Genomic DNA, 17893 nt, shown 5'->3' with positions numbered 1-17893 from the left:
ATAATATGGTAGGATGTGATTTAAGGGAAATTTGGCTGCTACATATTGGTTGCACACCTTTGTCATGTTTATAATATGTTTATAATTGCATTTTTAGATTTATGCTACTGGAATATAAACTTTTTTTCCTTTAGGTTGAGTTAATACAGAGAGCAGCTTTCAGGGCTGTACTAGGAAGGAATTTCAACCATGTTTCGTGGTCTGCTACCACAACAGCTCCTTTATAGGATCCAGTTAGCTCAAGACATCATCAGGAGGAACCACGTCCGGTTTCGGCCCCTATTCCTCTACCGTTTTGACGTGGCGGGGCCACCCCCTTTCGGAGGTGTCTTCAGCTCTGGTGTTGGGTGTGTGTCTTCTTTCACTGTTTGTGACTGTTCTAATTCAACTGTGGAATGTCCCTCGCTATGGTTATTTTCCAGGAGGTTCTGGCCACACGTCTTACGGTTCATCAACCCGCGTTGTTGAATTACTTTCTTCCGACATACCTTCCCTTGGTGGATTAGGATCCAGTTAGCTGAAGACATCATCAGGAGGAACCACGTCCGGTTTCGTCCCCTACTCCTCTACCGTTTTGACGTGGCGGGGCCCCCCCTTTCGGAGGTGTCTTCAGCTCTGGTGTTGGGTGCGTGTCTTCTTTCTTCTATTCCCTGGCCTCTTCGATGCAGCATCAACGATTGTCAGCGTCCAACTGATTGTCATGTCAAATTCCCCTTTTTATACCTACTGCTAGGCTCCAGCAGGCTGCCCCAGCAAGTTGTCACGTGACACTGTCTAAATTTCCCGCTGCTAGGGTCCAGTAGGCAGCCCCAGCAAGTTGTCACATGACACTGTCTAAACTTTAACTGACAATGGAGGGCACAAAGCCACTTCAGTGTCAGCCTGTCTCACCTAGGCATGTTATGACTTTCAAGCCATATTTGGTCTTCCCGCTTCAGCCATATATAGAAGCTGGCTTTTTCGACCGCCTCTTGTATCCTCCTTATCAGTTTTCTCAGTTCCGAGCTTGAAAACGCATATCTTCTCTTGAATAGCGCTGTCATTTTGCTTTCAATGAAGCCTCTAGCCCCCACTGCCAGATGGTAGTACTCGACAGTCCATCCCTGTTCTCTGCACATTTCTAATGTACTGTGAAATGCTAACCTTTCAATGCACAAATACATTGCTTATTTTTTTTACCTTAATCATCATGTGTTGGCATGTGATATTCCAATTCTTACAAAAGCAATATTTTTAATAAATATTCATATTTTCTGGGTTTTTATTTTTAAGGCTATTGAGTTGAGCACAAAGGATGAAATTTGTACTTGGCACCACTGTTATATACAGGTGAGTTTCAAATTTAACCCTTTTGATAGCAATCAACCTGAGACTGCCTTAGGTTCTGTTGTACAAAACTTCCTGTTTTAAATTGATTTAATCAAAACCATTTATTAAATTTCACGTTAATTTCCATGGCAGTTTTTGCCTATCTTGTACATCTCACAAGATACAAGCTCCTTGCCTGTCCTATTTATCACATGTGATACACCAGACATATTTCCATGTATCATATGTATAATACACATTCCAATTCATCATCATCATCATCATCGTTTAACGTCCGCTTTCCATGCTAGCATGGGTTGGACGATTTGACTGAGGACTGGTGAAACCGGATGGCAACACCAGGCTCCAGTCTGATTTGGCAGAGTTTCTACAGCTGGATGCCCTTCCTAACGCCAACCACTCAGAGAGTGTAGTGGGTGCTTTTACGTGTCACCCGCACGAAAACGGCCACGCTCGAAATGGTGTCTTTTATGTGCCACCCGCACAAGCCAGTCCAGGGGCACTGGCAACGATCTCGCTCGAAAATCCTACAGGAGCCAGTCAGGCGGTACTGGCAACGGCCACACTCAAAATGGTGCATCTCATGTGCCAACCGCACAAGAACCAGTCCAGGGGCACTGGCAACGATCTTACTTGGCTTGCCGGGTCTTCTCACGCACAGCCCATTTCCAAAGGTCTCGGTCCGTAGTCATCGCCTCGGTGAGGCCCAATGTACGAAGGTCTTGCCTCACCACCTCAGCCCAGGTCTTCCTGGGCCTACCTCTTCCACGGGTTCCCTCAACTGTTAGGGTGTGGCACTTTTTCACGCAGCTATCCTCCTCCATTCTCACCACATGTCCATACCAGCGCAATCGTCTCTCTTGCACGCCACAATTGATGCTTCTAATGTTCAGCTTTTCTCTCAAGATACTTACACTCTGACGGGTATTCACATTGACATTACACATCCAACGGAGCATACTGGCTTCATTCCTTGCGAGCTTACGTATGTCCTCAGCAGTTACAGCCCATGTTTCACTGCCATGTAGCATGGTTGTTCGTACGCATGCGTCATACAGTCTGCCTTTTACTCTGAGTGAGAGTCCCTTTGTCGCCAGCAGGGGTAAGAGCTCTCTAAACTTTGCCCAGGCTATTCTTATTCTAGCAGCTACACTTTCAGCACACCCACCCCCACTACTAACTTGGTCGCCCAGATAGCGGAAGCTATCGACTACCTCTAGTTTTTCACCCTGGAATGAGATAGAAGTTGTTTCCTGTTTGTTTGCAGTCTTTATTGCACCTGAACATCTGCCACAAACAAAAACTAACTTGCTAGTTAACCTGCCTTTGATGTTGCTGCACCTCTTATGTGTCCATAGCTTGCACCGGGTACATCTTATAGAGTTACTACCTACTCCTTTTCTACATACTGAGCAGGGCCATCTACCTGAAGGGGTTTGTGTTTTATCTACCTTCCTACTTATTAGGATTTTGGTTTTAGCTAGGTTGACTCTAAGGCCCTTCAATTCTAGACCTTGCTTCCACACCTGAAACTTCTCCTCTAGTTCTGATAGTGACTCCGCAATTAGGGCAAGGTCATCAGCATAGAGGAGCTCCCAGGGGCAACCTGTCTTGAACTCCTCTGTGATTGCCTGGAGGACTATGGTAAATAATAGGGGGCTGAGGACGGAACCTTGGTGGACCCCTACCTCTACCCGGAATTCATTGCTGTACTCATTTCCAACCCTCACCGTGACTTGGGACTTATGAAGGGAAAGCTTTATATTACTCAGAATGTATGAAACAAGGGCTAACTAAAAGTCTGAAAACAAATGTAGATGTTTAGGACAAGCTTATGAAAATATTTCAGACTGGAAAAGGGTTGATAATGAGAAAGTTCTTTTACTGAATTCTTTATTACTTTGAAAATTAATTGAAATAAAGGCAATGTATTTCAATAGAAGCTTGGTAAGGAAAGAGTTGAGACAGTAAAATTATGAAATGAAGGAACAATAAAAAAAATGCAGTAATACTGTTATGTTTCCCTCGGACTGACTCGCAGAGATAACATAACGAGTTATACAATTTAATTATTACATTTATTGTTCAATTACATACAAAGAACGCACTCACCCAATGTTCGTTATGAATAAACAAAAGTCATGTCCGCCATATATATATCAATGACATTTTACTACGACAGTCCCACAAGACAACAACAATGAAACAATGAACTCAGACGAACCACATGACACACGGAACGTCAGACGAATTACATATCTAACAGTCCATATAACACCTCCCCACTGAAATTGATGCTACACAAGAAGTATCAACAGCAAAGTCTCTCTTGGGTTTTACGGGTTCTCTTGGACCGTCTTGGGTTGTCTGGTCCATACTCTGGAACGGGTAACATGGTCTTGGGTCTGGTTTGTCTTTGTGTTAGTGGCACAGTTTCCGAGATCTCCATCGGGTGATCTGTTGCAAATTCAAATACAGTGTTTTCTGCATCACCAGGTTCATTGTCTTCCTCAGTTGTGTACCGCGGTCACAGCTGTTCCCAGTGTCGTCTCCACATCGGGCCATGAGGTATGACCTTCACGTTAAAGCAGCGAGTACCCAATGACTTCTTAATGATTGCTGGTACCCATCGGGGATCTTTGTCTCAGCGAGGTCCATAGTATAGTGCATACACAGGATCTCCGGCCTTGTACTGCCTGGTAACTTTAGCGACATCAGCCGAGCTTGGAGTCACCTGAGACTTATGTGCTTCCTTAGACTGTTTGCCTTGAGCAATGTGTACTGGCGATGGCAGCAGAGAATCAATCCTTGTTCGTATCTGCCGGTGATTCAAAAGTTCACTTGGAGAGAATCCACAGGATGTAGGTGTTCTCCGGTACTGCATCAAGAATTCTTGAAGTGCTCGTGTTGGCGGAAGAGAAGACTTCCTCAGAGCTTGTTTGAAGGTCTGCACCAAACGTTCCGCTGCTCCGTTGGTAGCTGGGTGGTAAGGTGCCCCTGTCAGGTGTGTGATCCCGCGTTCTCTGCACCAGCTCTGGAACTCCTCAGACGTAAAAGTTGGTGCATTATCGGTGACCAATGTGTGAGGAAATCCGAAGTGCGCAAAGTCTTCCTCAAGCAGATTTAAAGTGGCTTTGGAGGACGTGGAGGAAGTAGGATGAATGCATGGGTACTTGGAATAAGCATCTGTGATCACCAGCCAATCTCTACCCATAAAATTTATTGCATGGTCCAGATGTAAGCGGCTCCACGGCTTTTCTGGTAACATCCATGGGTGAACTGGAGGCTTAGATGGCTGCCTTTGATGTTCGTTACATGAATCACATCGTCGACTGGCTATCTCTATAGCAGCATCGATACCAGGCCAATAAACAGCAGTTCTTGCTAGTTGTTTCATGCGTTCCATGCCAAAATGTCCAAGATGCAGAAGATTGAGGATCTTTGGCTGCAAGCTATGTGGAATCACAACTCTAGATCCATGTATAAGGCATCCATGACAGATACTAAGTGAGTTTGATAACTTACGGAACTTGTTGACTTCGTCATTGATCTCCATGTTCTTTGGTGGCCAGCCTTCACGGACGTAGCGCATCACTGTAGATATCACTGGATCTTTCCCTGACTCTTGACGGAGGACGTTAGCATCCACAGGTTGGACTTGAATACTAAGAGCTTTGATGGCACACACCATGTCTATGTCTTCACCATTTTCCTTTCTGTCAAAGTCGTTGTCATCACCGAATGGCAAACGACTGAGGGCATCAGCATTGCCATGATCTGCTGATTTCCGATATTCAATGGTGTAGTCAAACTGGTTCAGCCACAGGGCCCATCGTGCTAGTCTGTTAGCAGCGAGAAGTGGCGTCCCTTTCCTCGGACTGAATAGTGATGTCAGTGGCTTGTGGTCAGTCACGAGTACGAATTTACGACCGTACAAATACTGGTAAAACTTCTGCAAGCCAAATATGATAGCTAGGGCTTCCTTTTGAATTTGACTGTAGTTACGCTGTGCAGAAGTGAGAGTCTTGGACATATTGGATATAGGGCGCTCGCTTCCATCAGGATAGCGGTGAAACAGGACTGCTCCAATACCAACGTTTGATGCGTCACAAGCCAGTCCCAAAGTTTTGTTTGGATCGAAGTGTATCAGAACTTGACTTGATGAAAGTACATTTTTCAAGTGATCAAAAACTGACTGTTCCTCATCTCCCCACTTCCAAATAGTTGACTTTTTCGTAAGGCAATAGAGTGGCTCTGCTATACTGGCTAAGTTTGGGATAAACTTTCCATAAAACTGAACTGAACCTAGGAAAGATTTCAAGCTTGATTCGTTCGTTGGAGATGGCATCTTTAAGACTGCTTCGACTTTGGATCCCTTAGTGATCCCCTCAGTCGACAAAATGTGTCCAAGGTATTCTACACTGGGTAGTGCAAACTGGCACTTTTCACGGCGACATCTGAGTCCATTGTCGCTTAGACGTGTGAGCAGACACTTTAGGTTGTTTAAGTGACTGTTTGCATTTTTCCCACTGACGAGCATGTCATCCTGGAAGACGGCCACTCCAGGTAGATCATGGGTCAGGTTTTCCATGATCTCCTGAAAGTAACCAGGTGCTGACTTGATTCCGAAAGGGAGTCGTTGTTGCAGGAGTACTCCACGGTGAGTGCTGAGTGCGAGTCTGCGTTGACTTTCTGGAGCCAGTTTGATCTGATTATAGGCATCAGCAAGGTCTATCTTTGTATATCCGAATCCACCTCCGAGTTTCTGCATCAGTTCAGCAGGGAGTGGCATTGGATGACGGTGATCAGCAAGTTGGTCATTAATTCCCACAGAGTAGTCACCACAAATCCGTAGTTTGGGCTTCAGGTTGCTTGAAGCGTGTGCTTTACGAATCGGTACCACTGGCGTTCCGTATTCATTGAATTGAACAGGCTTCCAGATTCCCTTGGCGATGCCTTCTTCGTAACCTTTGGCCAGGTCATCACGAAGAGCAAATGGGACCGGACGTGCCTTGTGAAAGACTGGTGTTGCGTCCGATTTGAACTTCACTTCCAGTTCAAAGTTCTTGAGACATCCCAATTCTTGCTTGAAAAGATCTGGAAATTCATCACACATGTTGTTACAATCTTGCTGCAGGGAAACATAGGGCTCGCTTGAGGTCTTTGGATACATCCCTTCTGCACCTTCCCTCTTAGCTTGGCTGTCTATGCTTTTCAAACCTAGAGCAGTGTCTACGGAAATTCCCAGAGTCTGGATAGCATTCCGACCCAGCAAATTAAGATCAGAGATCTTGGTGACTATGTAAGGTATAAGATCCTGCTTACCAGTTGTTGGATCCTTGGTTTGGCCCATGAAAGTTCCTAGAACAGGCAGGTTGTGCTTGCTGGCAGATTCATAGCGATGCTTGACATCTTGCAGCTTTGGTCTTCCAAGTTGTTTCCAGACTGACAAGGAAACAAAATTGCCTGTAGTAGCAGTGTCCAATTCCATTGTGAACAGTCTGTTCTGGATTGTTACTGGCACAATTAAACTGTGAGTGTCTCGGGAAACTTCACCTAGGATCGCCTTGACTAGCTCAGCTTTTGTGATTCTTTTCACGGGAGTTTGTGAATGGCCATTGCGTTGCTGATGTTGTTTTTTCCTACACACCGCTTGCAAATGACCCTTTTTATCACAAAAATGACATTTGGTTTCCCTGAAAGGACAGTCTGTTGCTTTGTGGGCCTTTCCACATCGGTAGCATTTCTCCTGGTTTGTGGAATAAGACTGCTGATGTTTCTTTTGAGGACTCTTATTCCTGTTCTGCTGGACCTTGTACACCTGCTTGGTTTTGGAACCGTATACAGTTTCTTTTGCAACCTTTGCTGCGTCTTCAGTCTCAATGGCAACCTGGACAGCACGGGCAAAATCTAGTTCTGAGTCTTTTATCTTAAAAAGCGCCTTCAGAACCGCTTCATTGTTAACCGAACATATGAATCTCTGTCTCAGAGCTTCATCCTGTGGGTTGGTGATCGCTGGAAAATCACAGGTAGCTGCATCCTGGCGTATACGTGCTGCCAGCTCCTGGAGAGTTTCGCCTGGCTTCCGCTGCATATCACTCCAAAACTTGAAACGCTCTCTCACAATGAAAAGTTTAGGGTCGAACTGTTCCTTCATGAAGTCAACGATTTCGTCCATTATCAAGTTGTTGATATCTTTAGGCGGATTTTGTTGGGTAGCCAGATTAGCAAGTTGTTTGTAAACAGTAGCAGTCTGATTGGTCAGGAACACTTGTGCCATGCGTTTTTCAGGTACAGCATTAGCAGCCACAAACGTACGGAATCTTGACCAGTAATCAGGCCATAGTTCTGTCGCTGAATCAAATGCAGTAAATGGTGGAATCGACACTGTTGTTGAAGCAGCTGAAAAATAGCCACTAGAATCACCTTCAACTTGTCGAGCACCAAACAGTTTTAACAGAGCGTCCATATCTCTCTGATGTTGTTGCATTTGCTTGTCCATTTGTTCCCTAAACAATTTAATAAGTTCTACTGTCTGTTTTTCAGCCATTGTTATTACGATGAATAATTTTACGGTAAAGTAAGCATGTATCCTACCGGCGACGCCAATAAACTCTGTTATGTTTCCCTCGGACTGACTCGCAGAGATAACATAACGAGTTATACAATTTAATTATTACATTTATTGTTCAATTACATACAAAGAACGCACTCACCCAATGTTCGTTATGAATAAACAAAAGTCATGTCCGCCATATATATATCAATGACATTTTACTACGACAGTCCCACAAGACAACAACAATGAAACAATGAACTCAGACGAACCACATGACACACGGAACGTCAGACGAATTACATATCTAACAGTCCATATAACAAATACATTGCAACATTTTGACTGTTTTGTTTCTTCAGTTCCATAAAGTACAATTTTTGCTATTCTTCCATATTCTATCAAATTAATTAAAAGTAATTGTTGAAATCTCCATGTCAATTGCATATTTCAAAATGGAAATCTTAAATCTCTTTTGTAGTGTCTGGAAAATTTGAGCAGATGGGACAAAGTGGAAAAAGAGTGTGTACATGGTATAGATCCAGAAAATGATGATTTTACCAAAGTTTTGGATAATTCTTTCAATCAAGTAAGAACAGTCTCTCATAATGTGGCCAATTGTAGTATTTTAAAACGATAACTGTAATAATTGAACTAATGTTCAGTTTTATTTATTCATTCATAACTTGGGTTAGATGTTTTATGTGACGGTCGGGGGGTTAATGCTATATCTTATTTTTAATGTTTTCAATTGTGCGGTATAACAAATATTATTTCTTAAGTAAAACGCTATGCTGATAATCTCGTCACTTATAACTTAATTATAAGTATTTATCACCATGCATGCATAACTCTTAATTCAGGCTACGTAAATGTTATGATGAATTATACATACCAACACGCTGAACGTACGTTCAATACGTGCATGTATGTTGAAGATATGGATTCGTATTCTTTTGACCGTTACATAAAAAAATACACAGTTTCATAAATACAGAGCTTTGGAAGCATTAGATAGAGCCCTGAAAGACATTAGTCAGACAGAATTCATTGACACAGGTTTTTTTTTCATGGATAGCCACCCTTCCTGTTACCAACCCTTATCTGTTTCCAAGCTAGGTAATATTTCCTCATAGCCAAACATGTTTTACAGAAGATTGGAAATAAATGACACCACTTGCAAAGAAATAAAAACATTTCCAACTATCATGCCACGTCAAGACAAGGATATACAAACACAGAAACACACGTGCACACACACACACAGAGGGTCTTCTTTCAGTTTTTGTTCCATCAAATTATGTGACCGTATATGTTGCAGTAACTATAATACTGTATAAACACAGTAAGTTTGTATTCCCTCCTTTTATAAATTATGTATATAAAATTTACCTACAGTTTTCAACCAAAATTTTCAAGCTCCACAAGCATTTCAAATGGTTTTAAATTAATTTGTCAGCCCCTTACAACAATGTTTACTTCTGCTAATTGTTCATCATATCAAGGCATTAAAACTTGACGTGAAAATTCTTCTGAACTTCTATGTATATGTGTGAGAGTGTGTACTTTAGAAACTTTTTCTAAGCACACATATCACAGACCATAGAAATACCTCCTTATTCACTCTACCACATTTAATTTGATGCTTCAATCTCTGAAGCATCAAATTAAATACCTCGTCACTTGTCATGAAGACATACAGAAATCAGAGTTCTGATTCTGCTAGACTCAGTCATCTTTGAAATTTATTTTTTTGAAAGCTGAATTCATCTCTTTTATCCATCTACCTTTCAAAATAATCTTTTCATAAGCCTAACCAAAAGAAATCCTTATTGTCAATATTGTGTTTTATATATAATTATTTATATATAATTGAGTTAATATTTCTATTTATTCAGAGTTTCTAAATCATCTTTACTTTGATATTTCAGGAAAACTACCTGCAGCCTCTTATTCAATCTAAATTGAAATTAATGCAACAGCAAGACGTAAACCAGACAGAGTTTCTGAAATTTATTGACAATGCTCTCAAATCACCTTTTAAGTCTAACATTTTAGAGGTAAATGCTTTTTTTGCACACAATTAACTACTGGTTGGATGAGATGCTTTGCATGTCTCACTATAACTTCATGTTCAGACATAAAAAATACTCTCTCTTCATTTTCCAATCCTTAATTGGCATCTGGTTTTTATTTGTTTTACACCTGTCTTCTGAGTGTGTGTCATCAACACTTGATTTTAAAATATGCATAAAATATAACATATACATCATCATCATCATCATCATCATCTAGTGTCCACTTTCCATGCTGGCATGGGTTAGACGGTTTGAACAGAAATGGTAAGCCAGAGAGCTGTACCAGGTTTCAGTCTGATCTGGCATTATTTCAACAGTTGGATGCCCTTCCTAATGCCAACCACTCCAAGAGTGTAGTGGTTGCCTTATACATGTCACTGGCACCAGCTGTGTCTATGATTTCACTTGGCTTGATGGGTCTTCTCAAGCACAGCAAATTGCTAAACATCTCAATCACTTATCATACAGACATACAAAAATAACCACATCCACAGATGCAATATCAGAAGGTTAACAGGGAAACTAGCTTTTGTGTGTGGAAGGTACACAGGTACAATTAACACTAAAGATGTACAGAAAAAAGACTCCATCAAACGCCAAGGGAAAAAGCTAAAAGTAGTTGACAACTTCTGTTATCTAAGTGACCAAGTCAATAGCAGGCATGGATATGTTCTCCCCCAGAGTGAAAGGCAGATTGTATTATACCTGGGTGTGAACAGTCATGCTACATGGCAGTGAAAAATGAGTTGTGGCTGCCGAGGACATGCGTAGGCTTGAAAGAAATGAAGCTAATATGGATGTGCAATGTCAGTGTGCATGTACAACAGAGTATAAGCATTTTGAGAGAAAAGTTAGACATAACAGGCATCAGATCTGGTATGCAAGAGAGACATCTGCAATGGTATGGTTGTGTGAGGAATGTGGACAGCTGTCTGAAGAAGTGCCGATCTCCAGCATTGGAGGGAAGCTGTGGAAGGGTTAGGAGACTGAGGAAGACATGAGACAAAATAGTGAAGCATATCTTTGAACGTTGGACCTTATGGAGGTGATGACTTGTGACTGAGACCTTTGACAACATGATGTGCTTGAGAAGACCTGTCAAGCAAAGTGAAATCATAGTCATGGCCATTGTCTGTGTCATGTAACTGGCACCCATCTCAGTGGCATGTAAAAAGCACCTTTCGTGCATTGGACCTCACAGAAGCAATGTGGCCAGTGCCAGTGCCACGTAACTAGCAGCCATGCTGGTGGTATGTAAAAACCACATTTCAAGCTCTTGGCCTCACAGAGTCGATGAAAAATGACCAAGACCTTTGGCAATATGCTGTGCTTGAGAAGAAGACCCATCAAACCAAGTGAAATCGTAGTCCTGGCAGATACTGGTGTCACACAACTGGCAGCATGCAAAAGCACTCATTACATTCTTAGAGTGGTTGGCCTTAGGAAGGGCACCCAGCTGTAGAAACCATACCAAGTCAGACTGGAGTCTGGTGTAGCCCCTCAGCTTACCAGCTTGGTCAGACCATCCAACCCATACCAGCATCAACAACAGACATTAAACGATGATGATGATCCAATGGGTTTCTTTCAGTTTCCATCTATCTAATTCTCTTAAAAGGCTTTAGTCAGCCCAAGGCTATAATAGAAGACACTTGCCCAAGGTGCCATACAGCGGGACTGAACCTGGAATCATGTGGTTGGCAAACAGGCTTCTTACCACACAGCCACACCCTGACTTTTTTTTCCAAATCAATAATCTGGGTGTTGACCTTGATCAAAGCACTCTAAATTAAACAAACATTAAATTTACTTAAATAATTGAATGAAATACACACCAAAGGCATCCATGTTAATGAAACATAAAAGGCACCCATGCCAGTGGCATGTAACTGGCACCCATGACATGTAGAAGAAACCTGGTACACTCTGTGGAATGGTTGGCATTAGGAAGGACATTCAGTCAAAGAAACCAAGCCAAAACAGACTGAAGCCTGGGGCAGCTCTTCTGCTTACCAGCTCCAATCAAACTATCTTACCCATGCTAGCTTGGAAAACAGACATTAAATAATGATGGTGATGACACAACAACGATGTACCTGTACATTAGGGTAAGTTACTGTGGTTTATAAGTTCCAGAATTGCAGTGTCCCGAAAGTTGATATTGTACTTGTATTATAATTTGATACTACAGTATTATAATGAATTCTTTTCAGCTTGTTCTACAAATCTAGTTATTCTTATTTTTAAACAGCATCAGTTTTCCAAAGAACTCTCTTTGATGTTTCTATGGCAAGAGAATTATGACAGAGCTTTGATTTACATTAATAACGCTATTCAGCAGTTTCTACTGGTGAGTCAAAAATTTCATTTTACATGTGTTTTCATTAGAATATCTAGATACTTTTACTTCTGTAAGAAATATTGAACTACTTATATTCAGAGAAAAAGAATCATAATTTATATAGAAAAGTGTTAGTTACGTATTTACTGTTCTATCCAGAACAAAATTTTACTATCAAATAAAGTATGTTATGGGCACAGACTAGGTGTTGATTAAGAAGCTTATTTCCCAATGACATGCTTTCGTTACCTTGGGCAAGCATCTTCTACTATAGCTCCAGGCTGACCAAAGCCTTGTAAATGGATTTGGGTTACAGAAACTGAAAGAAATCTGTTGTGTGACATAGTGGTTAGGGTGTTGCACTCACAAACGCAAGAGCATGGCTTTGATCTCTGGACAGGGCAGTGTGTTGCGTTTTTGATCCAAACACTTCATTTCATGTTTCTCCAGTCCATTGTGCTGTAAAAGAGTAAACCTGCAATGGGTTGGCATCCTATCCAGGGGGAATGTTGGCCTGCCACCTAGCCAGCGAGGTGGCATTATTTGTAGGCTACAACAATGTGAGGAGACACATTGTGACCAGCAGTGTATGACATCTGATAGTTTGGTTGATGCAGTGAAAATATTTAAGCTAGTTGTTGTTAGGAAGGGTATCCAGCTGTAAAAACCTTGTCAAAACAGACAGGGAAGCCTGGTGCAGTCTTCTGCCTAACCAGCCCCTGTCAAACCATCCAACCTATACCAGCATGAAAAGCGATTGTTAAATGATGATGATGATATATATATATATCATCATCTTCATCATTTAATGTCTGCTTTCCATGCTGGAATGGGTTATATGGCTTGATTGGAACTGGTAAACCAGAGCATTACACCAGGTTCCAGTCTGAATTTCACTTGGTTTCTACAGCTGGATGCTCTTCCAAACACCAACCACTCCGAGAGTGTGGTGTGTGCCTCTTATGTGTCACCAGCATGGGTGTTTTTACGTATCACCAGTATGGATACTGTAATGTGTCACTGGTATTGGCCACAACTACAATTTCACTTGGCTTGTTGAGTCTTCTCAAGCACAGGAAATTACCAAAGGTCATGATCACTTGTCATTGCCTCTGTAAGTCCCCACGTTCGAAGATCATGCTTCATTACCTCATCTCACATCTACTTCTTCTGCAGGTTCCCTCCACAGTTAGAGATCAGAACACACATACACATGTGTGTATATGCCTTTATCTTGGTAATTCATGGTGGTTGTAACAAAAAAAAACAAGCTTCATTCGTATCTAGTTGTCTGTCAAAGACATGTGACCTTGGAAAAATATGATTTTGCTTGGCAACAGGGAGGACATCTGGCTGAAAAAAATTTTCCTCAATGAATTTCATCTGACCCATGCAAGCATGAAAAAGTGAACATTGACATGATGTTGGTATAAAAATATATAAGAGTTACTCTTCTAATTCAAAAGATATTAGTTTTCAAATACATCCAATGTTTAAGTATAAATAATTACACATATATAAATATTACATATACTAATGTATATGATAGAGTTTTTAATTTCATAAGTATTAATCAGGTTTAGGACATGAACAAGGTAATGTACATGGTTTCCTTAATCATAAATAATTATGTATTCTATCATACATACTCTTATTCAAAAGTACATTTACTTATACTAGCTTAATGCTTCACATAACATACTCAACCAGCTGAATTCAGTCTAAAAGAAAGTTCTCAGCACCATCAAAATCTTAACTTGAAGAAGGCAGAAGGAAAAGCTGAGCCTCTAAGACTTGTAGGTGGGAGGGAGAAAGCTATCCTCAAACCAGAAACTTGGCCTAAATGCCTGCAAGAAAGGGAACTACATTGAAAGCATCCAAGGTGCCAAGTAGTGGTTTAAACTGAGTAATGAATTACATCTACCATCTTAGTCACCTAGCTTGACCAAAGTCTTTGGTGGAAGACATTTGCCAAGGTGCCTTAAGGTGAAATTGAATCTGTAACTATATAGCTGCAAAGTAAACTTCTTAACCACTCATCCATATGTGATTTAAATTTTTATACCACTGTTCAACCAAATGATAAAATCGGTTAAAATAAATAAAGAAAATAGAATCATTTTGCAATAAATTAATAATTGTACCATTTAAATACTTCTTATATCTTTACAGGAATGGTCAAACACTGATATACTTATGAAGTCACGACGTAAATATCTTCTGCAAAACCTGCAAGTTCTATCAGAAATAGAGAACTTTCTGTCTTTCTTCAAGAATAAAGGTAGAGGGTTTTGAATGTTAAATTAGACTAAAAATTAAATTAAACTAAAAACTAAATCAAAGTGGTTGTTAAATTAAACTGTTAATATTAAATTATGCTATTTAAGGCAGTAAGCTGGCACAATCGTTAACACACTGTGCAAAATGCTTAGTGGCATTTTATCCATCCGTAAGTTCCAAGTTCAAATTGTGCTGAACTTGCTTTCCATCCTATTGGGGTTGATAAAATAAATACCAATTGAGCACTGGAGTCAATGTAATTGGATTACATTCCCCACAATTTGATGGCTTTATGATAAAATTTGTTGTTAGATATCTGTTTTTTTACAAACATAAATCTATCCTCAAATATCGTACACACCCTGTATATATATATATGTATTGAGTTAATGAATGAAAGAAACTATGATATTCTTTGACCTGATGAGCAAGCTTTTTTACCTGTATTAATTTATAAATTATGCAACTATATTATGTAATTTAAATTATATCCATAGATACAGGCATGTAAAATAATTTATTATTCATTATACACAAAATAAATTGTTTTTATATGATAAAGGCTGCTAAATGTTCATCATTATATGGATATCACCTGGTAAAATAGATATATTCATTTTATACCTTTATTCTTTCTTTATATTTTACATGTGTGTGTGTGTGTGTGTGTTTATATATATATATATATATATATATATATATATATATCTACTTCTCATTTACTTTTGACAACAGAGAAGATAAAGTCTTGCTCTTCAATTAACCAATTGTTTAATTGTTGGGAAAAGCAAACTCCTAGCCTCTTGGAAGATCCTGTGAAAGTATGGGACGATGTAATAACTAACAGGTAAGAATATTATTTTATCTTTAAAATGCTTATTTTCTGTTCCCCATTTTATTTATTTTACTTTTACTTATTTTAGTCATTGGATTTACTCTCATTCTACCAGTTTCTTTTTGCCAAACCAGAAAGTTACAAGGGTGTGTAAACAAAGCAATGCTGGTTGGCAGCTGGTGAGAGATAAGCACATGTGCGCATGCACACACACACAATGGGCTTCCACATGAAATGGGACTCCAATGGGTTTCACTCACAAGCCATTATAAGCTATTGTTGAAGACATGCTGATGGGGTCACATTGAGACTGGAACCATGTGGTTGCTTAATAAACTTCTTGACACACACATACATCTTCATCATCAGTTAACGACCGCTTTCCATGCTGGCACAAGTTAGATGGCTTGACAGGAACCAGTAAGCCAGAGGGCTGCACCAGGTTCCAGTTTTATTTAGCATGGTTTCTATGGTTGATGTCCTTCTTAACACCAACCCCTCCAAGAGTGTAATGAATACTTTTTACATGACACTGGCAACAGCCACAACTACGATTTCATGGATGTCATATGCATGACACAGGTGATGGCCCCAACTATGATTTCACCTGGTTTGATGAGCCTTCTCAAGCGCAGCATGTCATCAAAAACCTTGGTCTCTTGTTGTCGCCTCTGTGAGGCCCGACATTCAAAGATCATACTACCAGCAATGGCCACGATTATCTATATCTATATTATATCTTCTACAAGATATCTACAAGATTCATTTGTTTCTGGATTAAAATCACTGTAGAAATGTTTGAATGTTAATAGAGACTGCATTAACCCTTCGGCATTCAGGTAACTCTGTCAAATATAATGCTTATTTATTCACATTCTTTTGAATTAATAATGTATTATCAATACAATTTCAAAATAAAGTGATATTAAAATCAAAATAAGCAACAAGGATATCCAGAGGTAATACAGTATGATCGTTTCAAGCAACTCCATTTAATTGAACAATGCAACCATTACATCAATTTAAATGCAGAGCAATCCTCAGCTGCATAAAGACATAGAATTAAATTAAATTAAAGCAGATAGACACGTTAGTAAACTTTTACCTAAAACCTCCAAGAAGGTAAGGAGATAGACAAAGAACATGCTATCTTCACTTCAGCTTCTAAGCTGAAGACAGCATGTTCTTTGTCTCCTTACCTTCTTGGAGGTTTTAGGTAAAAGTATACTAACGTGTCCATCTGCTTTAATTTAATTCTATGTTTTTTATGCAGCTGAGGATTGCTCTGCATTTAAATTGATGTAATGAGTGCATTGTTCGTTCAATTAAATGCAGTTGCTTGAAACAATCGTACTGCATTACCTCTGGATAACCTTGTTGCTTATTTTGATTGATATATATATATTGATATATATATATATATATATATATATATATATATATATATATATATATATAATAAACCTATATATATATATATATAATAAACCTATATATATATATATATATATATATATAATAAACCTATATATATATATATATATATATATATAATAAACCTATATATATATATATATATATATATATATATAATAAACCTATATATATATATATATATATATATATATATATAATAAACCTATATATATATATATATATATATATATAATAAACCTATATATATATATATATATATATATAATAAACCTATATATATATATATATATATATATAATAAACCTATATATATATATATATATATATATATATATATAATAAACCTATATATATATATATATATATATATATATATATAATAAACCTATATATATATATATATATATATATATATATATAATAAACCTATATATATATATATATATATATATATATATATATAATAAACCTATATATATATATATATATATATATATATGACAAGGTTCTTTCAGTTTCCCTGTTTACAACCCACTCACAAGGCTTTGGTCAACCCAAGGCTATTGTAGAAGACATTTGCTGAAGGTGCTATGCAGTGACTCATTAACAGCAAACAATTCATCTCTGACATCTTATTCTTGAAAGATATCTCCTGAGAGGCAAAAGTTACACAATCTATCCCATTTTCAATAATTGGTGTAACTTCATCTTCATACGAAATTTTATATGAAATGCTGTTCAATAATTAGAATATTATAATTTTCTATTTCATACTTTTAATCTTCAGACTGACTTATATTGATCAAATCACTATTGAACGAAATAAACCTAAATATAGTGATGCTATGGATACCAATGATGGTAATTATTTCCCAAAAGAATTCAAGTTGACTCTGCAACTATTAAGGGCTGAAAGCTGTTGTGAGCAAAATAATTTTAAACTGGCTCGAACAATACTGAAAAAAATTTCCGGAGTAAGTTTGTGTTTATTATATACTTAATATATAAGCTTTATCTACATATAACGTAAGATAATT

The 17893-nt window shown here is 38.8% G+C and overlaps 1 protein-coding gene across 2 annotated transcripts in view; it reads left to right on the top strand.

Moving 5' to 3' along the window:
- LOC106874950 (DNA-dependent protein kinase catalytic subunit) overlaps positions 1 to 17893 on the top strand; it is a 187811-nt gene that overhangs the window by 133693 nt on the left and 36225 nt on the right. For both annotated transcript variants that reach the window (XM_089352834.1, XM_089352835.1), the window contains exons 70-76: positions 1273 to 1329; positions 8367 to 8474; positions 9817 to 9945; positions 12215 to 12313; positions 14477 to 14585; positions 15320 to 15431; positions 17644 to 17830. In XM_089352834.1, the coding sequence (XP_089208960.1) occupies positions 1273 to 1329; positions 8367 to 8474; positions 9817 to 9945; positions 12215 to 12313; positions 14477 to 14585; positions 15320 to 15431; positions 17644 to 17830 (801 nt within the window). The remainder of the gene's footprint in view (positions 1 to 1272; positions 1330 to 8366; positions 8475 to 9816; positions 9946 to 12214; positions 12314 to 14476; positions 14586 to 15319; positions 15432 to 17643; positions 17831 to 17893) is intronic.

This window comes from Octopus bimaculoides, chromosome 5, assembly GCF_046866305.1.
Source record: "Octopus bimaculoides isolate indiv1 chromosome 5, ASM4686630v1, whole genome shotgun sequence".
Classification (NCBI taxonomy): domain Eukaryota; kingdom Metazoa; phylum Mollusca; class Cephalopoda; order Octopoda; family Octopodidae; genus Octopus; species Octopus bimaculoides.
The sequence above is the reverse complement of the archived record's forward strand: the minus strand, read 5'-3'. Positions and strand labels throughout refer to the sequence as shown.